The sequence below is a fragment of the Chiloscyllium plagiosum genome, unplaced genomic scaffold, assembly GCF_037043375.1.
Source record: "Chiloscyllium plagiosum isolate Xiang-an unplaced genomic scaffold, Cpla_swu_hap1 HiC_scaffold_24, whole genome shotgun sequence".
Classification (NCBI taxonomy): Eukaryota; Metazoa; Chordata; class Chondrichthyes; order Orectolobiformes; family Hemiscylliidae; genus Chiloscyllium; species Chiloscyllium plagiosum.
This window is the reverse complement of record NW_028270162.1, coordinates 50937293-50962448: the sequence shown is the minus strand read 5'-3', so window position 1 is coordinate 50962448 and position 25156 is coordinate 50937293. Positions and strand designations below refer to the sequence as shown.

At 37.8% G+C, this 25156-nt stretch overlaps 1 protein-coding gene across 5 annotated transcripts in view; it reads right to left on the bottom strand.

Annotated features, from left to right (window-relative positions):
- Positions 1 to 2062: 2062 nt before the first annotated feature.
- The window catches only part of mzt2b (mitotic spindle organizing protein 2B), a 32560-nt gene continuing 9466 nt past the window's right edge, over positions 2063 to 25156 (bottom strand). For 3 of the 5 annotated variants that reach the window (XM_088000166.1, XM_088000167.1, XM_088000165.1), the window contains exons 4-6: positions 17402 to 17584; positions 14953 to 15036; positions 2063 to 5191 (exon numbers count right to left, since the gene is read on the bottom strand). In XM_088000166.1, coding sequence (XP_087856292.1) covers positions 5010 to 5191; positions 14953 to 15036; positions 17402 to 17584 — 449 coding nt within the window. In that variant the 3' untranslated portion in view covers positions 2063 to 5009. The remainder of the gene's footprint in view (positions 5192 to 14952; positions 15037 to 17401; positions 17585 to 25156) is intronic. The other 2 variants (XM_043716013.2, XM_043716015.2) reach the window with 2 other exon arrangements.

The window sequence follows — 25156 nt, the reverse complement described above, 5'->3', positions numbered from 1 at the left end:
ATGTACGTGTCTTTGGGTCTTCTAATAGTGTAGTCAGCGTTTCCTTGGCCAGGTTAATGTCAATTGATGTAAACAGGTCTGTTATAACAAAGGAGACCATTATTTCATCCTCTTCTATCTTAATGTCTTTGGTCTTCTGGAATTCTTGGATGGAGTGATGGGAGTCTTCTACAAAGTGTTTTAGTGTTTTGTGTAGCTTCTTGGCCAATCTGTAGGTGGTGAACCAGGTAGCGAGACTATGGGTCTGAGGGGGGCTCCTGGTTTATGAATTTTGAGTAATCCGTAGAAGCATGGGGTGTTGGATCCATCTGTTTCATTTTTTGGGAGCTAGTTTTATTTTATTCTCCAGATTTCTAAAGCTTTTTTTATTAGGGCTGTGATTCGGTTCTCTAGTTGGTAAGTGTTGGTATCTGTAAGTAGTGTGTTCGCTTTTTCAATGTAGTCTCTTCGATTTAGAATGACTGTCATTGCAATTTAATCATTGTAAACAAAAGACGTAAATAGTGTTGGAACGTAATGTTTCTCTCAGGATGTTGAGATCTTCTTCGGATAATCCGAAATTCAGATAATTGATATTCGGACAATCGAGGTTCCTCTGAATTTATTAAACGAGATTTGGTTGTAGTGAGATTGTGAATTGCAGACTTTTTTTAAATAAAGCAAACTCCCCTTCACTGTATGTGATTTCCATCCCCAGCACTAGCTGAACAGCAAAACCTAGCCTCAGGATCCTCTGTCTGCAAAATGCAAATTCAATGTATTCAGCTAGAACAGGAATACCTTGGAAGTTAGTTTGACACTGGGAATTGTAGTCTACATTTAGAAGAAACTTTATTACAAACTGGGGGAAAATCTTGAGGAGAACAGTGGCATCACATGGTCCATCAACACATGATTTCTGCTGAAGAGCTTCGTGAAAAGTACAGTGCTGTAATCAGCGATTTTAGTTTTATTGTTAAATTTACTCATTTCGTTAAAATATGATTTAAAGATTTACTTAGACTGTGCTATCGTTTGTGTTAGGCTAACTACTATTTTTACTGATATTTTTGGTGGTTCGTCCATAACCCAGTTTTTCTCATAGGCCCCATTATTTATATTGCGCAATTTTCTATAACACTGTCTCACGTAGGAACGCAACTACTGCATTATAGGAGAGCTACCTGTATTGAAAGACCTGTACAGATACGATGGTTGAATAATATCCATTTATACTGAAAACCTCAAAGATGCTAAGTCCTGGAATGCTGTCCAAAACCTGAGCTCAAAGGATGTGTGCCACTAAAAACAGGTCTGATAGCAAAGCAAATGTTATAGAACTATTAAGTGATTAACAAAGCTATATTTAACATCTATATCTAGAAAGCAAGTTTTCTTAAGTATTTATCCATAGACTAATGTTAAGTAGCAAGCAAGGACTAATGCTTTTCATTGCAAAAGCATGAACATATTAAGACTAGCTAGATTCCTTGCGACTCACTTGACTCCTAATAGACCAAATCATAAAACAAGACAGAAACAAGATATTAACCTACAAAATATTCTGTGTTGATACAGCTTGTTTTTACATTTCTTGAGTTATGGTATTTACTTCTCAAAATCTGTGGAATTCATTACATCAGAATGTGGTGGATGCTGGGCTATCTATCGAGAGATAGATAGATTTTATTTGGTAATGGGTTTGGAGGGTTAAGGAGAATAATGAGCAGGAAAGTAGAGGTGAGGTCAGCCATGGCTGTACTAAATGATGGAGCAGATTGAAGAGGATGAATTACCTTCTCCTGCTCCTGGATCTTATATTTAACTAGGCTAGTAGCTGCAACAAAATAAATAGGATGTAGATCAGCCTCCTCTGATAGCTGTTAAAAAGTGTTCCAATGATTTTGAATTCAGACCAAACCCCCCCATTTAGCATAGTAAGTTCCTCAGTCACATCAATACAAGTTGCTTCAGTCTCCGATATCAAAGAATAAATAATGTAAAATTCCAGGAGGTACAACAAATTCAGCGAGCCAAGCTTCATGTTGAATGCTAATCATTGCAGTGGAATGTATGAAAGAAATCTAATTCCATCAGTTTATTTAACAAATGTAGTCATCATTAGTTTTCAATATGCTCAAAATTCCATTAGTCTTTTCTAATTTCAATCAAATGAAATCATTTCTGTTCTGTGAGGCATAGCCTGCTTGAATGCCAAGTTCCCCTTAAATTATATTTCCCTTTGTAAATCATACATCTTTTTATATTTTACATTTCAAATTTCAAACACTATATACAATCAGACATCAGGTCAATGGTGGGGCTAATAGATTTCAGCCAGGTAAATAGTTAAGAATCTACACCATTCCTGATGAGGGAAAAGAAAAAAAAAAATCAAATGCATGTTCCAGTACCGATCTGGAAAAATGGTTCAATTGTAATTATCATTTATAGAAGCCCCTTGAAATTAAAAAAAAACAAACAAGCATTCTCAAAGCCTTTCAGGTCTAATTAAAAAAACAAAATCGCTTCTAACAAGGTGTTTTATGTACCTGGGCTGAAGACTGAACATAGTTTAACTATGATATCTCCACAGTGAAGGGAACCATCAACCATGAGTAGAATTTTCTCTTCGATGCTGGACATAAGAGCTTGGTGGGGTGAAAGTGCAGATCACAAATACTTGCAATTTCTTGTCTATAAAAACTTAAGCAGAGTGTGCTCAATTTTTGTTTGCGCTGTGGTGTAGTGTTGAAGCTCACAAATAAAGGAAGGTCACGAAGGTGACATACGGGAGGTGGTTAGTTCACACAGAAGTGAATGATAGAGGAATAAGCTTCTTCAAAGATAGGATAAGTATCGAGGTAAAATATAATTCAATCATATTTTACATTATTTAAAAGGAATTTCATAAGTAACTTAACAAGGCCTTGAATATACTATTAACATGCATACTGAAGTAAATCTGTCATGCACTCAATTTAACATAGACAATTATTAGGAACCATGCTGAAAATGTGTTGCTGGAAAAGCACAGCAGGTCAGGCAGCATCCAAGGAGCAGGAGAATTGACGCTTTGGGCATGAGCCCTCCTTCGGGAATGCTCCTGCTCCTCGGATGCTGCCTGACCTGTTGCGCTTTTCCAGCAACACATTTTCAGCTCTGATCTCCAGCATCTGCAGTCCTCACTTTCTCCTATTAGGGAACCATATCAATCTATCACCTCCAGAAAAGAAGAGCTGGCTTGAACACTTAACGGCACTACAGGCTTAATGGAGAAGAAAGGAAGTCCAAATGGAAAATGCAAAAACTCGATACTTCATGTAGGTTTCAAGTAAGACTGCATAGAGCGGAAGAATTCCGACAGGAGCATACAGGAATGTGAAAGATCATCGCAAAAACAAATTTGCTCTGGCAGTACAAACCAATGTTAGGATCCAGCATTTTCTGTCTCTATTTCATATTTTGGCTTTGTATTAATGTTGAGATCTTATTGATTATTTCATACTGCCCACTTCACCGACAGATCAAATCAACACAAAAAGCTTGTTACAATTATAGCATATAGAAAGCTACATGGAGAAAATAAAAAGTGAGTCTAAATTTGATACTATGTAAATTTAAGGAATTTAAGGAATTGTGAAGTTATTAAAATGAGTTGATAAGACCCATTCATTTCCAAAATACAAGAATACAAGTAGTTTATTTGGAGCATGTATCGCCTTTGGAAGATATATGCACACAAAATATGTTGTACATCATAAGCACTGTTTCAACTATACACCAACAGGTAACTGATTACTGTAAGTAGCTAGAGATCTGCTAATCTGTGGGTGTCATGATCAACCTTTGATTGGTAGCAGTGGATGTGCAGCAAGGTTGCGGTTATCAATTTAAACACAATGTATGCTTATGGTGAAACTTGTGAATTTGCATGCTAACAGAGTGATGTTTTATAGGAGGATATAGGAAATTAAGATTCAGCTTTAGTCATTCACTGTTCAGCCCTAAGAGCTTGGCAACTAATTGCACATGGGGCAGCACTGTGGCTCAGTGGTTAGCACTGCTGCTTCACAGCACAAAGGACCAGGAACACCAGCAATTGTCCAAATCTTTCAGAGAACTGGAAACAAGTTCAATTCCACCCTCAGGCAACTGTCTGTGTGAAGTCTGCACAATATCTCAATGGGCACATGGATTTTCCCCAGGTGCTCAGGTTTCCTCCCACAGTCCAATGATGTGCAGCTTAGGTGGATTGGCAATACTAAATTGCCCATAACGTCCAAGGATGTGCAGGCTAACTGGATTAGACATGGGAAACACAGGATTACAGGTATAGTGTTGGAGGGTGGGTCTGAGAGGCATGATCTTAAGAGGTTCAGTGTGGACTCAATTGGCTGAATGGCTTGTAGGGATTCTATAATGATTTTGGTGCTCACTGCCTATTGTTTTCCATTTAAAATTGAAGGTAAGTAGATATTCATACAAAGCAGCCTCCATTTAAGTGAGTGGCAGTGCAGGCTTTAAGAACTGAATGGGCCACTCCTACTACTATGAAATAGTCCACAATACTTGCCTTAATGTAATTTTCACACTTAAGGGGAAGAAGTACTAATGTCCGGGGTGAAGCAGAAAATATGTTCTCCACCTATCTGTCTAGCTTCATCTGGTGTACTTGCATAGGAATTTACTTACCTCAATATTGGCCAGCATTTTTCAGTTCAAACAGCACCTCTTAACTGATGTGTTTTTGTAGCAAAATATAAAATATGAAAGAAAAATCCTGAATTACCAGATCTCACATATAGTGAGAAAGATGACAGTCACAGAACCAAGTTTATTCCTGCAAACTTGCACCAAAATAAAAAATCCAAAGGGATCTCACCAGTCCAGTGGCAGTTGACTTCACTTGCTACCAAATAGTCAACAGATGAGGGAAACAAATCAAAAATCAGATCTGGACCCCATTTTAAACATGGCCTGCCCAACAATGCTGTCATCTTTATATCAAATGGTAAACACTCTTTAGACTACTGACTCGATGTCGTTTGTGAGCTGCTGCCACTTCCTGTAGTTTTCCCAGCACCACTGCCTTTGGGGACTCTGGTTGCACTAGGCTGCCGTGGCACCCGCTGGCTGGATCCTTCACGGCTGGTGCTTCGCTCCATCTGTGTCTGTGCTCCACTGATGGCAGTGTTGGATTTATTTCTCACTGAGGTAAAGTAGAGAGGAGGTAAGGGAGGGTGGGGGAAGAAAACAGCAGTCAGTTTCATAATCCAGGACATTCTAGAAAATAAATCATCACAAGCAACTAGAGGTGATATGTCCCTTTTTGCTGGTGCTCCTCTAAGAAAAGATGGGTCAGAGTACACTAACATACCCTGTTTGATAAGAAAATGGAGCTCTGGCTGCTCTGTAAATATGCTGTTTATTTGTTGAGAGGACAACAACCCACCGGTGGTTTTGATTCAATCCAACAGAAATGATGCCAAAAGGAAAGCAACATATTCAATTTTAAAAAGGGGTTTTACTGACACAGGTGAAATCCTGGCCTCCTAGCGTAATAATGATGGTGTCATGTGAGTTTTAAGATGATGCATGATGATTTAGTTAAACTTAAAGTAACTTTGAATTAGTAGTGTGGTGTATCTTTTAACCTCTGCATGATCTAAATGACATAATTGTAAAGTTGTGCAAATAACCAGTGCTACATTGTAAGGCAACTTCAAGATAGGATATCCTGCAGACCTCACTTCCTACAGTGGTGGACACAGGAGTTTGCTGGTTGCTATAGCTACACTGTTAAGATTAGGAGATTAGCATGTAAGGGATAGTGGAGTAAGCCTGCCCTCTGCGTAGAGCCTGGCTTTTCTTTTGCTGCCTGAGATAAAGTTGTCTGAGATGAGATTAGGCAAACAGATCATCTTTCCCAAAACTACTAATGAATTTGCAAAAGCAAAAACCTTAAATCCTGATGTAAATCATCCCTTCCGAATGCAGAAAATTACTTGTTTCCTGGTATAAACTGAAATTGTTCTCACCAAAAATGGGCATTAAGTAAATTAAGTCTGTAAACCAATAAAAGGTTAATTTAAGAACTTGAGAAATTACATGTGTAGAACACATTCTTTCATTTGGAAGCTGTATAGTGAAAACTGTTCATTAATTTGAAAGCACACATGGCTCAAATAGAAGCAGGACTAAAACTTGTGCTAGTACTTGTCTTACACAAGGAGAGTGGAGGCAGAAGATTCACAGATAGAATGAATCTTCTGCATAAAACAGTCAATGCTCTGTGGGGAAATTTAATGACTAGCTTAGAAACTATTTACACAATCAACATTGGTCAGTCAACATTGAAAATTTTACTGCTGAAAAGACTTTTGACATCATTGTGTTGTTTAAATGTACTTAATTCCTGAGTGTGACTATGATTTTTGTACACCTGTTCTTTTGAGGTCCTAATTTCATTCCCACCTGTCCACAAAGACTATTTATAATGGACATCTTTCCTCTTGGTCTCACAGGAACACCAGCAATTGTCCAAAGCGTTCAGAGAACTGGAAATAAAGTGAATTAGAAAAGCAGCTTTTAGCATAGCAAATAAAAAAAGGAAATGTGGAAGCCAACTACTGGCAGCCTACTTCTGCTTCCCCTGCCATTGCCCACAGCACTAAACTACAGCACAAAGCAAGCAGGTCTGCCACAGTGCCAGCAGCCAAAATAGGAAGTCAGATTATAGGAATTCATAAATCGACACGTAACAAGCGCATCTATTCCAACAACAGGCACCAGTGGAATCATATTAGAACTTCACTCAATAATGATTACTTGAGTGTTAATGGGACAGACTAGGTTTAGGAACAGACTGTGTAAATCACCTGGGCTGTTGCCTACACAGATCTGTAATTCAACAAGAATGCTTATTCATTATCAGCCTCACAAAGTTGTGGCTACATTATTGTTTTCAGGTTGAACAGTAAAACTCATTCCGTACAAAATTACACAATCTAGGTCTAGAGTCAAAGATATACAGCACGGAAACAGGCTCTTTGGCCCAGTTTGTCCATGCTGACCAGGTTTCCTAAACTGAATTAATTCCATTTGCCTGTTTTTGGCTCATATCCCTCTAAATCCTTCATAACAATGTACCTGTCCAAATGTTTTTTAAAATGTTGTAATGGTGGTAATAATTAACCGAACAGTCTTTGATTAGAATTTTTAATTCAAGTTTTCCATTTAGGTCTCACCAAAAATCTAGGCGCTTACCAAGTCAAAGTGATAATCAACATACAACTATCCAATTTATCACTGTTTGCTGCAGCAATAATACGGGTTAACACAAAGGCCTTTTGCACCAAAAAAGTATTGGACTTTATGATCAGATAAAGTTTCTTTAAATGTGCTTATTCCATGAGAAGTGTAACAACGTGCCTGAAGGAACTTTACAAGCACCTCTCTCTGTCTTAGCGAAACCTGCCAAACACAGAAACACATACAAAACCAGACCATTCCACCTGACCAGTAAATCTCAGTGTTTACCTTCCATATGAGCACAACAGTTCTAAAACACAGTTCTCATGCAGTCTTCTTAATTAAGCATTTGGACATCATTCAGATAGAAAAAAATTGGGATTCATTTCTTCTGAAATACCTCACAATGCTTGGGTTCAAGATAAAATATTAATGCAAACATTATTGCTCATCATCTTAAAACAGGGACATCTAAACACTTCGAGAGATCCCCAAACTTAGAGATGAAGTCCTCAATCAATTCATTTTGAATGATATCAGGAAACGTCTGGAAGCTCTAACATATGCTCCAAACTTGCTGTGCCCCTGAGCCAAGCCTTTCCAGTGCAGCTACAATACTGACATCTGCCCAGCAATGTGGAAAACTGACAACCAGGTTCTGTACACTAAAAACTTGGCAAATCCAACCTGGCCGATAACTGTCCCATCAGACTAGATTGTTATTAATGCGATGGAAAGTATCATCAACATTGCTAAAGTAATACTTGTTTACTGATAACCAACTTGCTGACATTCAGTTTATGTTCCATCAGGGCTTCTCAGCTCCTGGCTGAAACTTTATTGCTGGAACAGCACAGCAGGTCAGGCAGCATCTAGGGAATCTTCTGTTCCCTAGATGCTGCCTGACCTGCTGTGCTGTTCCAGCAATAAAGTTTCAGCTTTGATCTCCAGCGTCTGCAGACCTCACTTTCTCCTTCTCAGCTCCTGACATCATTACAGCCTTCGTTCAAACATAGATCAAAGAGATGAATTCTAGACATAAGGTGAGAGCGACAATTCTCAAGATTGCTTTTAAGAGTGTATTATCAAGGAGTCCTAGAAAAACTGGAGTTAATGGGACTTAGGGGAAATTCTCTGCAGACTGGAGTCATACCCAGCACAATGGAAATGGTTGTGGCTGTTGGAGGTCAGTCATCTTAGCTCCAGGACACCCCTGCAGGGGTTCCTCAGGTTAGTGGCTTAGAGCCAACCATTTTCAGCCGCTTCATCAATGACCTTGTTATAAAGTTGAAGGCATGTACTGTACCTTTAAGAGAGAATAAAAGCTGGCAAGTACTTATCATGTAACTGACTTGCAGTCAGAGTGTGCTGGAGAATTGAAAGATGTAACATTTGGCTGTAACCTATATACCTCAGTTGCTTTCATGGCAGTTCAAATTTAACCAGTTTAAATTATTTCCCAAAATACTAAAATCCGAATGAATTTGAATTTTAATGTTTTGGTAACATTGACCAATGAGACGATCCGATGTTTGGTGTAAAAAGAAAAGCAGGCATTTTGGACAGTTAGCCGAAAGAGCACCATCTGCCATTTGAAAGACTTCTATTCACCATACTCTGTCAAAGGTACCTTTTCCATATGAAAAATCTTTGCAGAAGACTGGTGTTTGCAGAAAGATCTACAAATGCAGGAAGATCGACACCAGAGACAGCTGCTGTCTGGTTTTGAAAATTAAGCTGCTGTAAATTTAATAGGGGCTTCACTATTAGTACATTATTATAGAGCGGGAGGTAGATAACAAATCTTTAAAAGAAAGGAAGCTTAGAGTTGTAAGTAGTTGTTGTTTAATGTTCACTTTCAGCATTAAAAAATAAAATTGATATTTTTGTTAAATAGTGGAATTTGGGTAGTTCTCGGTCACTCATACTTTAACAGATTACGAGGAGAGGTGAGCTTTTCTGTGTGTTTGGTTTAATTAGCAGAAGGGTTCACTGACATGTTGTAACAACCTTCCCTCCATCATAAGGTCAGAAGTGAAAATGTTTGCTGATGACTGTACAATGTCCAGTACCATTCATGATTCCTTGGTTAAGGAATCAGTCTGTGGTCTGATGCAGTCAGGCCTAGACAATATCCAAGCTTGGGTTAACAAGTAGCAAGTAACATTCAGGCTACACAAGTGCCTTGGCAATGACCATCTCCAACAAGGGAGAACGTAACTATAATTCCATGACAACATCATCACTAAATGCCCCACTATCAACAGTTATTGACCAGAAACTGAACTGATGTAGCCACAGAATTTATATAGCTAAAGAGCAGATTTGAATCTAGGATTCCTGCGAGTAACTCACTTACCATCCCCCAAAGGCTGTCCACCATCTGCAAATCACAAGTCAAGTGTGACGGAATATTCCCCACTTGCCTGAAGAGTGCAGCTCCAACAAAACTCAAGAAGCTTGACACAACCCAGGGCAAAGCTGCTGGCTTGATTGGCACCCTTCGACAGATATCCATTCCCTCCACCACCAAGGCTCAGAAGCAGCAGCCTATATCATCTATAAGACGCACTGCAGAAATTGACCAAGCGCCATGCAAGAAAGTGACTACTACCATCTTGGAAGACAAATACACAGAACACCATCACCTGCAGTTTCCTCTCAGAGCCACTCAACATCCTGACTTCGAAATACATTGCTGTTCCTTCAATTTGGCTAAGTCAAAATCCTGGAACACCGTCCCTAATGGCTTTTTGGTCTATCTACACCAAACGAACTGCAGCAGTTCAGACTTGACAGTACTCAAAGTCCATGAAATTTAGGCTCTCACTTATTCACTAATTTGGCACGTTTTAATTTTGTGAACAGAAAGATTTGCTGATGTTGGTACTACTAAGTCAGTTGAAAGTCTGTTAATATCATCAACTTTAGCTTATACATTCTTGTATTTACGTACACATTAAACACAGTCTTAAAAGGCAAAATACTGCAGATGCTGGAATCTGAAACACAGAATGCTGGAGAAACTCAGAGGACCTGTGGAGAGAAACAGAGTTAACGTTTCGAGTCTGATATGACTCTTCTTCAGTCCCTATTTATAGGTTTCCTATTGATGGCTAACCCAAAACTTTATTTCTACACTTATCTACTTGATGCATTTTTGTGCTCCAGCTTTGGGATATATAGTGGGGGAAATAACTGACAGGACCTGACAGTGTTTGATCATTTGCAGTGCAGGACTAACTTGATAGCTGTGGAGCTCACACTTCTCATAGGCCAGCTGTCTGGATTGGCAATGCAATACAATCACCACCAAAGTGAAGCAATAAAGCACTCAGTTCAGTATAATTCACGTGTTATTTGGCAGGGGGATGTAAAGAAACGAGGACAACCTCAAATGTTTGAAAAATGAGCATTAAAATAAATGGTGACTAGAAGGGAAATTGGACTTGAAGTATTAATTGCTAATACCATTGGGCTAGTCTTGTAGGTGTGTTACAAATGGTGCACAATGTTTTGTAGCTTCAGTGATGCAGGCAAATTGCACGCAAAATAGAGAAACTGAATTAAGTTTGATTAGGAACACCTAACCACTTCATGGTCCTTTGCCAAAAATGGTTAACTGGAGATAGAATAACTGACCAGTTCTAATAAAGAACAGAAATGATCTAGACTCAGAGGCATAGCATTTGTATTATTTCCTTGATGTCAAACAGCATGAATAAGCAGAGGAACTACTATTCAGCACTTTGAACCTGCTTCTTCAGCTCAACATCTACATCAGTGCTTCTCAAATTATCTTTGGGAAAGGTTTTTTTTAAAAAATCAAACAATTCCTAAAGCAAATCAAATAAAGTTTATTTTCTTTGGATTTCCACATAATAAAAGATTCATCTAATCTTCTGCTACCAGAATGGTCAGTTACTGCAAATTATCTTATCATTTTGAAATAATGGGTTAGGATCCTAGCAATCATGTAAGGAATCAATAATGAATTAGGGTTTAAACACTAGTTCCTGAGGAACCGGATTGCTTCTAATGTGTTAAGCACTGAGCAACAACCAATATGTTTCAAATTTTAGAATCTCAAGCTCTATAGTTTCCAGCTGGCTTTAGTTTGGGTCTTCAAACAAAGGAAAATATTATGAATAAGTGCAGACTTTCTTTATTGTCACACATTTAAATTCTCTTACAGTCAGCAATTAATGTACAGCTTTAAGTCCTCAGGCATCAGATGTTGCTCACACTGGGGAAAGCTTGAATAGTACCAACTAGAAAAAGGAACAAAACAATGACTGAAAGGTAGACCAACTGCTGCTTGTTCTATCCTTGACTCAATGTTTAGACAGATGAATTGATAAGACCATTACAGCCAGACAATAAATAGAGGAACTATTCAAGCAAGCATTTGGGTCTTGTGGTGCCATGGTAATGCTCCTACCTCTAGGCCAGGAGTCTTGGTTCAAGCCCCACTTTCCTCAAAAGGTGTGTCATGTCTGAACACAGGTTGATTAACAATAACAAGTGGACAGGGCTTCCCAGTACTTGTTTTATAATTCTTTGGGAAACATAGACATTCCTAGCTAAAATTGAAGAACATATTGTTTATGGCATATAAAATTTCAGAGGTTAATTACATTACACAAGAAATTAAAAAGATAACTAGAGCATTAGATTTCCAACTGGGGACCACAAGATCAAATTTCTGTGCAGCTTGGGCTGACACGAGGACTGTATGAGGAGAATTCTGCATTTGCTGACTTATAAGTATGTCAGGTGATTTATTTTGCTGTAGATCAATAGAAATATTTTCTGGCATATCAAAACTATCTTCCTCCAAAGTCAAAGGGATATATTGCAACAGTGGAAAATTAGGTTTAAAAAAAAGAATGTCAATCAGTCCAAACATTGTCCAAGATACTTAGTTAAAATGTTCCTTTGGACTCATCAGGGACCACCTAAAATATTGTTAGAAGCAACAGTATTACCATCAATTTACTGAATGGTTGTCCCAATAAGGCATTAAAAAAGAAACAAACATCTTCAGTGAAAAGGTTTATTTTCAGTTGGTGGCCCGAGTGGAATTATGCCTTTGATACATAAGATTCCCATATGCTAGCCAAGTAAAAGCAGCCAAGCAGACATGCATCACTCCATATACAAGCCCAGCACACCACTTAAAAACGTTTCTGCTAATTCAACTAATATCTCTACATAGTCCAGAATAAATATCACAGGAGTTTATTAGTTTATCACCGATACCTTACACCTGCAGACATCTTAGGGTTGGAAAATTCCACGCTTCAAATCAACATTCATTAGAAAAACACTATGCACTTTATAAGTTGCACAATTTGAATCTAGAAACATACAACACTGTGGTAACAACTTCAAATTTCTACAGTGGTCATTATCCAGGCACTGGTTTCAGTACATTGCAACAAATGGTGAGATCAGTAACATATCTGTTCAGCTGTAGTAATAAAAATCATTAAAGAATAAATGGTGATCTTTGGGAAAAGCTATTTTCATAATATAAAGAGCACTATATTCTACAGATTTACCTGGAATGCGGGTCGATGGGACCAAAATATCCTGTGAACCTGTGATGCTATGAGCAGATTGTCCTTATAAACAATTTTCAGTTGCACCAACGTTTTGAACACTATTACTCCCTATACAGACTTAGGCCAAGAGGAAACTGACCCACAAAATTCAGCAGGAGAATTGCAAGTTCTCCAGAAGCAAAGATGGGTTAGTTCAATTGTACATTCAACAAGTTTTAAGACCACAAGACAGTGATCTCATGCGAGGATCTTTAGGTTATAGCAATCTGGTGTAATTCTGGGCTCTCGCTTGAAAATTCTTAAGACAAACAAGATCTTGAAAGCAGTTCAAACATGCAATTTCTAAAGCATTAATTTCTCTATATAGGAGACCACTGGGAAGCTAATCTGAGACGTCAGAAATCTGAGTTTCCACACTTGCGCAAAGCACTTTTTTTAAAAGCCAATTGTAACTTTTGCCCTGTAGGAAATGTTAGAGGAATTACTTCTTCAACCTTCCTCACAGAACCAGTGATAAAATAATTTAGTGCTACAACACAACTAGTTAAACCAAAGTATTAGCCACCAATGTGTCAATTTTCAGGTAAATTCACATTTGTTCGCGACCAGAATAAAAAGGAAGTAGGACTGAGAAAGGAACTCCCAGCACCAATCATTCAAATATGCATTGCTTTGAACAAGACGCTCCAACAGATAAACTGAAGCTTCTTTACAGCCTTAGTATCAACACAAATATGACAACAGCTTTATAGATCCAGGTCTTCTTGTCATCCTGGCCCCAAGCAATGTCAACAAAGGTCAACTTGGCAGTTCCTATTTACTCAGTTACCATCCTGACTTTACCAACACTCTCCAACTTAACTCTACACCTGCACACAGTAAATAACTCAATTTCCAAAAGCACACTAGCACATTATGGACATCTACAATGTTACTACATGAGAATTGGAGACAATTTCCGAATACAGTGCCTCTTGGGCAGCATTGCATCAAAGGTAGTGAACAAGCAGGCGATTAGATGAAGCAGCAGAACATAAATAATTTCAGAGGTGGTTAAGTGAATGACTTTGCCTCAAGCTTGTTATAGGCCATCTTCAAATAGTTTTCTGCATTCACACTTTATCTTAAAGGCTTAAATCAGTAAGCAATGCTTTTAACCTAAACATTACAACAAGAATCCACTCCATCTTTCAAATGGCATTAATTGCTATAACTGAATTACTTTGCAAATATATTTTGTAAAAATGTACATTAGGATGAGTGAGTTAGTTCTTATGATATGTATATTTGTGCACAACAGATTGCTTCCACACATCTGGAGACCTAGAAAATTCCAACCCTTAGATCAACTACTTCTTAACCCACACCCTCTCAGACAGTCAGATCGCACCAGGAACCAGAGATCACACATTGTTTAATCTCTCTAATTCACTGATTATTGGAGCGTATCTTTGGAGCCCTTTGTAGTGATAACCAGGCCTGTCGAGAAAAGTTATTTTGTTTTAATGCTTCTTTCCCTTAACCCAACTGCTTATCTGGATTCTTTGTAGTTACTACTCTCACATTACTTTTGACCGAGAAGAGGGTAAGGCCAAGTAGATTTGTTAGGGGTGTTTCATTATCCCTACTTATGTGATCCAAATTGATATGCCCCCAAGTATCTAACATAAATCTATAAGACCACCTATTAGATACTTCCTCGAGGCCAAGTTTTAAATCACTGACATTGAGCTTGTGGCTCTTTTCTGTAGTTCCTCCAGTGCTACAGTGTATCCTTAGTGCTTTGTGACCAGATCTAAGCAGAATTCAGTTGTAGGTGAGCTCTACTGACACTCTCTTATTTTGGTTATGGACTTTAACAGCTAATAGAATCAGTTTGATGTTCAGCACTGAATCAATAAAATTTCTTATGGTGTTATTCTTAGCTAGGGCAATGTGATTACATATGGAATGCCAAACGTGGCTTTAAAAAACTCTCCTTGAAAAATTTAAGCAATTAAGAATATTAAAATCTTCATGCTATTAGTCTGATCATTCACAGGCTTACCAGTAAACAATGACTTAACTCCTTGCATTTGAAACAGTTGTATCTGTTTCACAAAATAATTTAGATTAATAGCACATGCCAAAAATCAAGCGACAATAACTATACCTGGACAGAATTGTAGGAATGACTGTACTTTAGAGCTCACACTGCCTTTCAAATTCTCATCTTTATTGTACCTATTATAGTTTGCTGCAAATATTAATAAAAAGGTTATTATAATGCAACCAGATGATCAACTGGAAGAGTAAATGCTAGCCACCAATGAGAGTTCACCAAATAAAATGCTGCACTGCACAAAGTTGCTAGACTAACATCACTGGGTTGGCCTTGCATCTGGGCCCAATAGGAGCGCTTTGAAAGTTCACCTCTTATTATAGAAGAGGCTCATTGATCCAATTATACAGCATTTACAAAATCTGATAATGAGCACTGACTTATTAAAAAGTTAAACATACTGAAAAAAAAATTTAAAAAATTAAAAACTCTTCACATGAAAACAAAAAGTCTTGATCACTTTATGTAATTAAAAGGCCAAATTACATCACCTTAATGAATCTTACAGAATTGAAAAATATGACGGGATCAGTTTTGTACAACATGACAACAGTTTCCATAAAATTCCCTTTTTAAAAAGCATCTTACAACTCCTAATATTTAACCTCAAATCATGATCTGGAGACAGCATCCTAAATAACTAAAGACATAACTAAATATGCTTCAATTTTAATATTAGATATTGATGGTCCTGGCTGTGTTCTGCAAAAATGGGATATGGCACACTTTACAATTCACATGCTGGGAAAAGGTTGAAGAAGAGAATATTGGAAAAGAGGGTGGACGATAATGAGACATTGGCATCTGAGCACTGCAATGTGCAATGCATCAAGATAGCAAAACCTTCTGGAATTTACCGTGCAGAGTATTCCCAAACATATCAATACAAATTATCCTTGGTCATCCAAGTCCTAATTTGCAGAGGCTGACCTAAGTTAGACAATGTAATCCCTATTATAACTGTTGAAAACATACTCCATTTTGGATTTCAGTTTTTCAGATTCATTTTGGCAATCTGTAGCCATAATCACTTAAATGTAACATTCATAACAAAAATATTCAAGCCCAAGCCCCTCAAATGATTACCCTTATAGAATTTACTGAAGTTCTGGTAGAGTTACATGACCCAAATGTGGCAAGTGAAGAACTGACAGTTCATTTGAATCTGACAAGAAGCCAGTGGGATCTGCAGGCAATTAGCAATTACGGATTCAATCAAGATAAAGCAGCCAATCATATTAGAGTATTCTCTCCGACAGCAAACTAGCAATTAAAATATAGGTTATCCATCATTTTCAATTAAACTTTACATTCCCAGATAAATGATGGGAATTAAGGTCTAAATTGAAGTACTTTCTTAAAAGAATTTTTTTTTTAAAAGTTTAAATGTTTTGTTTTAAATCATAATTTAAAAAATTTAACATTATACAATTACACAAATCAGGTATCAGGACCAGAAAAGTTTTTCATTGGCTAATTATGAACTTCATTTGCCAATAGAAACTCAGGTGCACCTCACTTGTCAAGGTGCAACTTTTATTTTAAAAAAAGATTTTTACCTCAAAACTGACAGTGCAAGTTCTCATCAGTTTAGAGACTTCTATATGATTACACTGCATTTGAGTGCAGAGAGTTGCAGAGTAATAATGACAATGGTCACTAACGGTTTCACTATCATTGCCACCATGAAACATGGGCCATTAGTGGATTTGGAGTTATGCAAAATAGATACAGGTGGACAAAAGGAATCGTCTAAATTCTAAGATAAACAAATTTTAAACTGCACCCAGACACAGACAAAACATTTACCGGGTTAAATTTTAGGCCGGTCATTGGTAATATGTTCCGACTAATTTGACAATATGATTTACACTCAAAGATATTTTTAAAATTCCTTTCTTGATTAGATTACACTCCAGCTAATAAATAGTTTACTGGATAAATACAGTACTTAGTGTGATACTAAGCAATAGAGACCAGAATGACTGTAGATGCAATCTCTGATCTGTATTAGATGAAGTACTCCCAGCTGAACATGTCAAAGTCAAACAACATACAAGAACACTCTGCCTCAGCTCATCCACTGAAACACACTTGAAAGAAGTTGCTAAGGACCATTGTCCTATTCTTGGTTCTATTTTGAAGACATCAGAATGTCTTTAGAAATTAGAGAATTTGACAAAATATATACACAGATATACCTAAGCAAAATAATTGAAATAATATTAAAAAAGTAAGTGTGATATGCTAATAATTTAGGAAAATTATAAAGCAAATGACTTGGGAATTTGCAGAGCTTAGTATCAGTCAATTGCACAAGTGTATAATTGAAAGGAAATAGTCTGGCAGAAGAAATTTCTTATCCTGTTTTGTTAACTAATCTAATTCTGGATACTGGCCCAAGGTATAAGGAGTCTGCTCCATTCTTTAATTTGTAATCTAGTTCCTAATGCAATCAATGACTGTACGGGAACCCAGCAGATAAACTAATAAACGCAACCTGAGAAGGGTGAGAACAGGCAGCAAGAAAACTGGAAGGAACCAGGGGGACCTTGAGAGAGAGGTGAGCAAGCATCAGCAGGGTTGTAGACCACAATCTTAGTGGCTAGTCTCGGAGATCGAAGGGCAGAGGAAAAGGAGAGTGCTGGGATTTTACTGCTCTTTGCGGAGATAAACGAATGCTCTATTTCAAAGAGAGAGATGAAAACACATTAAAAGGAACACAAGATGGAAAGAGGCACAGAAACATAGCCCATTGCAAAGATATGAACTCAAGTGATCTATCAAAGAAACAGTTTAGCTTTAACTTAAGTTGTATAACCACGGATGACAATATTGAAAGAGTGAGTCATCATCAAAGTCACTTTAAGAAAAAGCAATGAGAGTTTCTAATGTACCCTCATTTTGATTTTGCCTTTTTCACTTTTTATTAGGAAGCTTTTTAATTATGTATATCATGGGGGAGCTGACTGTGAAAATTACTTGATAAATAATGTAAAGGAACAGAATTAATATTTAGTAATTAGCCAATAGCATTTCAGATGTGCTAATGGATAGATTGAACAAAAGGATTTTATTTTCTTAAAGGAACCCCAACAGAAGACTTCCTCTTCATATTACATATGCAAAATAAGTTTATACAACGCTGACATTTTCTTTTGCACAATAGCAAATTTCTCATAACTGGGGTTCGGTTTCTGGGAGTACATTACAGATAGTATTTAAAATGGATCTATGCAAGTAAAATTTAAAACAAAGCATGTCATGTTGTAAAATACACTTAATGATATTGTGTGGATGACAATAGACTAAAGCATTCCCATCACATGTAAATCATCTCCGCTCTTTTAGAAAAATACAATTTTCATAATACCTCTTCTCCAATTTATAAAAAAGTTGAAGCATATTCAATGCTGAGTAGCTCTATAGCCCTCTATTAAGAGATCATTACTGTCCAACACATTTATGTCTTACCTCAAGCTATTCAAAGAAAGGAAGGGAATGGGCGTGAAGGAAAATGAGGAAGGAAAAAAGACTAGTACAAGCAGTGAGAAGCTACAATGCCCCTCCCAATGTTCACAAAACATCAAAAGATTGGACATAAAGACATGGATTCAATAGCTCATTAGCAAGACTCAGTTGGTAGGAAAATTCACAAGAATTTGATGAGTTCTTTCGAAATGTATAGGGCCAAGTCCCCATTATGAAATAGCTCTAAGCACAGCCCTCAATCCAGAAACTGTTTTTTTAAACAGTGAATTGACTTTTCACAGATGACGCTGTTATGTAGTTAACCTTCTAAAATAAATTAGGACTGATTTAATGCTTTTAAAAGTCAACCTGGTTGGGAGTAATCATCCTGAAAAGGTGTTAAAATACATTGATAATTATAATTAAAAATAAATTGAAGGTCCTTTGCTCACTATGATTCACATCACTGCATATTTCAACATCCAAAGATGGTCAAAGATCTTTATTCAAGCAGCACATTTGTGGAGCAAAAGGTTAAGAGCCATTAGTGTGGCATTCTGCTCCAATAAGATGATCAGGAATTATTGTTCAGACCACTTGGTCTGTGCAATACAAATCTGGTATAGTAGTAGTGTCCCTACCCTTTGACTGGGAGGCCTGCGTTCAAAGTTACACCTGCACCAGAGTTGTGTAATAACATCTCTGAACAGATTGGTTAGAAAAATAAACTTTTAAGAATTATCTTAAAAAACATTTGCCTTCAGTACATTCTTAGACTATGATTTGGAGGTGCTGGTGTTGGACTGGGGTGTACGAAGTTAAAAATCACACAACACCAGGTTATAGTCCAACAGGTTTATTTGGAAGCACTAGCTTTCAGAGCACTTCTCCTTCCTCAGGTGGTTATGGAGATTATATCACAAGGACAAAGCAGTCCAATATATTCTGCTGATATAGATGCGATAAGGTCCAGTCCAATAGAAACTGGCAGCTCTCAGGAACCCAAGTGGTTAATCATGCAAGTCTAACTGTCAAGTCTCAGGTGGCTAGCTGATCATTGGCATCATCATTTGAGCTCAATTTCCTATTTACTTGACATTTACCTGCATTTACTTGACATTTACTTGACATTTCTCAGTGTGGTCATCAAGATCTTAAGTAAAAGCCAAGTTTTGACCTACATTTTAAAATACAGGCTCCAATAATAAACAGCAACTATCTTGTTGCAAAGTGAACATGACCTACTGGCAGAGAAAACCCGACCAAACATTATAACAAAATTGCAAGAGTGACCTTCAAGGAGATAATAAACTAAGTTATATTTTAAAGAAAGAGAACAGTTCTGGCAAGACAAGTTAAAGTTAAAATTTTATCTGTGCAAATATATGGTCTGACTGAAGCAGCAATTCAGGGAACGTCCCACATGGGAGGGAGGGGATTGCTCTGGTTGCCTGCCTCCCTTCTGCTGTCTTGCCAGTTTCTGGCAGCATCAAGAGGAAGCATGTGGCATCCACTGGTACCAACAATACCTTCTGCAAACTCAATGCTCTATAGGATTTATCATGTATTGTATAAAGAGCATGATTTCATTCAAGTCTCCATGAAATTGATTAGATCCAATGAGAATATTTTTAGTGATGCTTTTTTAAAGACAATTGATGGCATCATCACTAATTTAACCTTAAAAGGTAAAAGGAAATTACCATTTGCTTTCGGGGGGGGGGGGGGGGGGGGGAGAATGGGGAAAAAAAAAGAGAAATGGGGGTGAAAAAAATCTTAAACCCAACATCTTCTCCATCGATTTCATGAAGTCTCATTGACCCATGTACTGTACATTATTCAATAGGATGAATAGACATGAAATTAACACATAGCCTCTGTAACTGCTCCTTTGATAAATAAGGCTGACCAGCTATTCAACATTCTGTCTCTCACTCTCTCTGGCAAGCACGAGAGTCCTAGAGTTATAGAAATGTACAGCACGAAAACAGATCCTTTGTCCAACTCGACAATGCCGACCATATATCCGGACCTAATCGAGTCCCATTTGCCAGCACTTGGCCCATATCCCTGCAAGTCGAGAGTGTGGTGCTGGAAAAGCATAGCAGGTCAGGCAGCATCCGAGGAGCAGGAGAATCAACATTTCGAGCAAGTGCTCTTCATCAGGAATGAGGCCATATCCCTCTAAACCCTTCCTATTTCATTCAGATGCCTTTTAAATACTGTAAATTGTACCAGTCTCCATCACTTCCTCTGGCAGCTCATTCTATCCACTCACCACCGTCTGTGTGAAAAAGTTGTCCCTTAATGTCCCTTTTATACCTTTTCCCTCTCATCCTAACCCTATGCCCTCTAGTTCTGGACTCCCACAACCCAGGGAAAAGACATTATCTGTCCTACCTTTGCTCCTCATGATTTTATAAACCTCTATATGGTCACCCCTCAGCCTCCGACACTCCAGGGAAAACAGTCCCAGCCTATTCAGCTGAAATCCTCTAAACCTGGCAATATCCTTGTAAATCTTTTCCAAACCCTTTCAAGTTTCACAACATCCTTCCGATAGGAAGACGACCAGAATTGCACGCAATATTCCAAAAGTGGCCAAACAAAGGTCTTGTACAGCCGAAACATGATCTTCCACTTCCTATATTAAATGCTCAGACCAATAAAGGAAAGCTTACCAAATGCCCTCTTCACTATTCTATCTACCTGCTTTCAAGGAACTATGAACCTGCACTCCAGAGTTCCTTGGTTCAGCAACACTCCCATTAACCTTACCATGAAGTGTATAATTCCTGCTCTCTGATTTGCATTTCCAAAATACAACACCTTGCATTTATTGAAAATAAACCCCATCTGCCACTCCTCAGCCCATTGGCCCATCTGATCAAGAAACTGTTTAATTGGAGGTAACCTTCTCCACAGTCCACTACACTTCCAATTTTGGTGTAATCTGCAAACTTACAAATTATACCTCCTATGTTCACATCCAAATCATTTATATGAATAATGAAAAGTAGTGGACCCAACATCGAACCTTGTGGCACACCACGGATCACAGGCTTCCAGTCTGAAAAACAACCCTCTCCCACCACCGTCTATCTTCTACCATCAAGCCAGTTCTTCTTCCAAATAGCTAGTTCTCCCTGTATTCCATGAGATCTAACCTTGCTAACCAGTCTCCCATGAGGAATCTTATAGAATGCCTTACTGAAGGCCATATAGATCACATCCACTGCTCTGCCCTCATCAATCCTCTTGTTACTTATTGAAAAAATTCAATCAATTTCGTGAGACATGATTTCCCACACACAAAGTCATGCTGACTATCCCTAATCAGTCTTTGCCTTTCCAAATGGTGTTTTCCCAACCCTCACTGCTATGTTAGTCCTAATGAACAATCCCTTTTAACAATTTATAAACAGATTTTATTTGCAAATAAAGCACAAAGCAAGTTCTAACACTGGTTTAAAGGCCATCACTATACACTGTGAATTAAAAACAGAAAATGCTGAAATTAATTTAGGCAACATCTGTTATCAAAGAAGCAAAGATGATGTTTCAAGTTGATGATATCTCATCATTATAAATTGAGAGATTTCCTCACAACAGTCACCATGTAACAAATAAAAAGCAACCCCATTAATATGACTACAGAGGTGTTCCCACCATTTGTGCTGCCAGTCACCAAGTGCTAAGTTGCTTTTACAAATAGCAACAGTATAACAACCGGTAACTGAATCTGTAGGGTAGCTTGTAATTATATTGTTGAATGCCACTTCGACCCAATTGATATTAAGACTGAAATAAGAATTGCTCTTAATGCAGGATGTGGCCAATTAGCTAGAATAAAAGATGCACTTTACCAAATGTTTCTTCCTTGTGATGGATAGATTGTTTCGTTTTTAGTGCATCAAATTCACTGAAATCAGAACTTTGGAACATTAATCATAACCTGATTAGAAAAGAACTGGAAGAAAAAAAGAATTAACTCACTTCCAAAATGTCCTCTTCAAAATCCCATGCCAATTTACTATTTTATTTGTAGGGTTTCCATGTTATGTTCATGATCCAAACATCCATAGGCCCAAATATCTCAAAACATGTATTATTATAATGGCAGTTGTAGCAAACCATTCATTGGTGTTTTGAGGCTAAGAGGTCTTTCAGCACATCCACATGTAACGTTGGAAGACCTTTTGCATCAAAGTAGAAGGATCCTAGGTTTTAGAGCGGATGTGGCAAGACAGGCTTATTTTGAAGTGACTGGCAGAGCATTTGTATGGGAAGTTGCAGCTTACTTCTTCAAAATCTGAACTACTTAATTTCTGGGAATCAATATGTACTGATATTTGATCTCCACAGATTAGGATACATCAGAACTACACAAACAATGCAATGTGAAATAAACTTGCACTTTAAAACTCAACATATCAAATATCTCAATGGGCCACGCATACAAGCTATCCTGTGGTGCACAGGCTGTTGCCATTACAAATACAACAAAATGCCATAATAAAGATGAATCAGAGGTTCATATTTGTTGTGGTAACACTGAGGGAGAAACACCCTACTCTTAAAAGTAGTGCCAATGGACAATTTGCCCAACAGAACTACTGGAATAGACAGCAAGAGTTTTAATGTGCACAATCCTAGGAAATGTCACTCAACCACAACCTTCTGACTCAAGAGACAAGTGTGCAGTCACCTGAGTGAAAATAACATTTTACAGCTCCAAAAGCAAGTTACCCTGAAGGATCAGTGGGAAATAAAAAATCACAAATGAGTTAGACTTTCTTCCAAAGTAGTATGAACTCTCCCAAAAGCTATTTACTCTTACTGTTCTATGCTCAACTTTTCAAAGCAAAGTTCCAAAGCCCACTTCCTGGTCATAGCCAAGGTCACCTCTACACTACTGATGTGCCCCAATGCTTATGCAATTTCAATTCAAGCATTATTGAAACTCCTTTTCAACCTATACGCTACACAAACTCCAAATAACTCAATTTCCCGCTAACAACCCTAACAATTTTTGCCTGCTCACCAATCAGATCCTCACTTATACTATGCTGGTTCCCCATCTCCCAAAACAATTTTAGTTCTGTATATCTGTGAACTCTTCAATTTTTTTCTTCAATCTAACTCTGCAAATTATTCCCTCCATTTCCACTATGTGTGGTGGAGCATTTAGCTACTTCAGTTCTATTCTTCTACCAAACTCCTTCCAAACTTCTACAGCAATCGCAAAATCTGTTTATTCAGTCATGCATATGACCACATAGTCTATTTTAACTGTCCTACACGTCACAAGTTTCTACCTATACTGAAACTATGTAAACGGAAGTTAATCAAATGTAGTTAAGCCATCGGAAGATTCTAGGTTTAAAAGCTCAGTCTGAGTTCATTCAACTAACTAAGAGGAGCATCAAGGGTGCTATTATTAGTTAAATCAGGCTGGGAGAGGACGCAACTAGGTAAAGAAAAAGTCATCATTCCTACTTGCAATCACTATTAATACACCCCTAATGGGAAGTGTTTGTGAATTCGGTAAATATTAGCAAAGGGCAGAGACAGCTTTGGCTGCAAAACTCCTTACCCAAGTCTGCATACTTTAGCAGGGTATCAGACTGTAATTTATGCCCATGAATATTACTCAGTGAACATTTTGCAGGGAGAAAAGACAACCAAATGATCACTGGCATCATAAAATTGAGTTCTGATCAATCAGAAGTTGGAGAGCCAACTTCAAAAAGCCAAGAATAGAACTGGGTCAGATGAGACTGGAAACAAAGGTTTGTAGGCAAAAGAGTAGCTGTACAATTAGCTACCTTCAATAAAGGAGATTGTTCAGGCATAGCCAAGATATATGACTTCAAAAATGGAAAGGCAGAACCAACCAGAGCTTTCTGGATAATCAAAGGAGATAGAAATGAAATTAAAGAAGAAAAACTATGTTTACGGCAGTTGGCACATAGTAAACGTAATTGAGAACCAAACTGAATACTGACAGTCAGAAGGGAGAAGGGATTAAGAACATAAAAAATAAGAACACGAATAAGCCATTCCAATCAAGTCTGTCTGCCGTTCTATAAGATCATAGCTGTTCTGCTTCTCGTGCTTCAGCTCTGCTTTCATGCCAGATTATTGTAGCCCTCAACTTCTTGGCATTTGAAAAATGTATATTCCTCCACTTTAAATACTATTAGTGATCTAGCCTTAGCAACTGAGATCCACTTCTGGAAGGTGAAATTTGTATCTCAGTTCAAATAAGGAACACTGATTTAAAACTATGTCCCCTAATTGGAGATTCCCAAACAAACGGAAACATCTTCTCAACATCTAACCTAACAAGCCCTGTCACTATCTCAAAATCTTAAGATTAGAGAAAAAGATTCACAGTTGATACAGAAATCCCGAAGTCTTCTATAAGCACATCAGAGGATGCGGAAAAAGGAGGTAGAGCCATTTAGGGAACAAAATGTGGACTTACACATGAACAAAGAGGAGTTAAATTAATAGTCTGTCCTACCCACGAGGCAGATGCTGACCAGGCCATGGTAAGAGAGGAGGAAACTCAGTCAGTAACTGGGTTTAATATTGATATGGAAGTGATATTAGATATTGGATTGGCTGTTGATACCTAACGTTCGAAACGCATTAAGTGCAATGAAGGAAACGAGAGCAGAAATTTCAGGGCACTGGCAATAATGTTTCAACCTTACTTGGGTTCAGAGGTGGTGCCGGAGATCTAGAATCATGTTTATAATTTTCTTAGAGTTCTTTG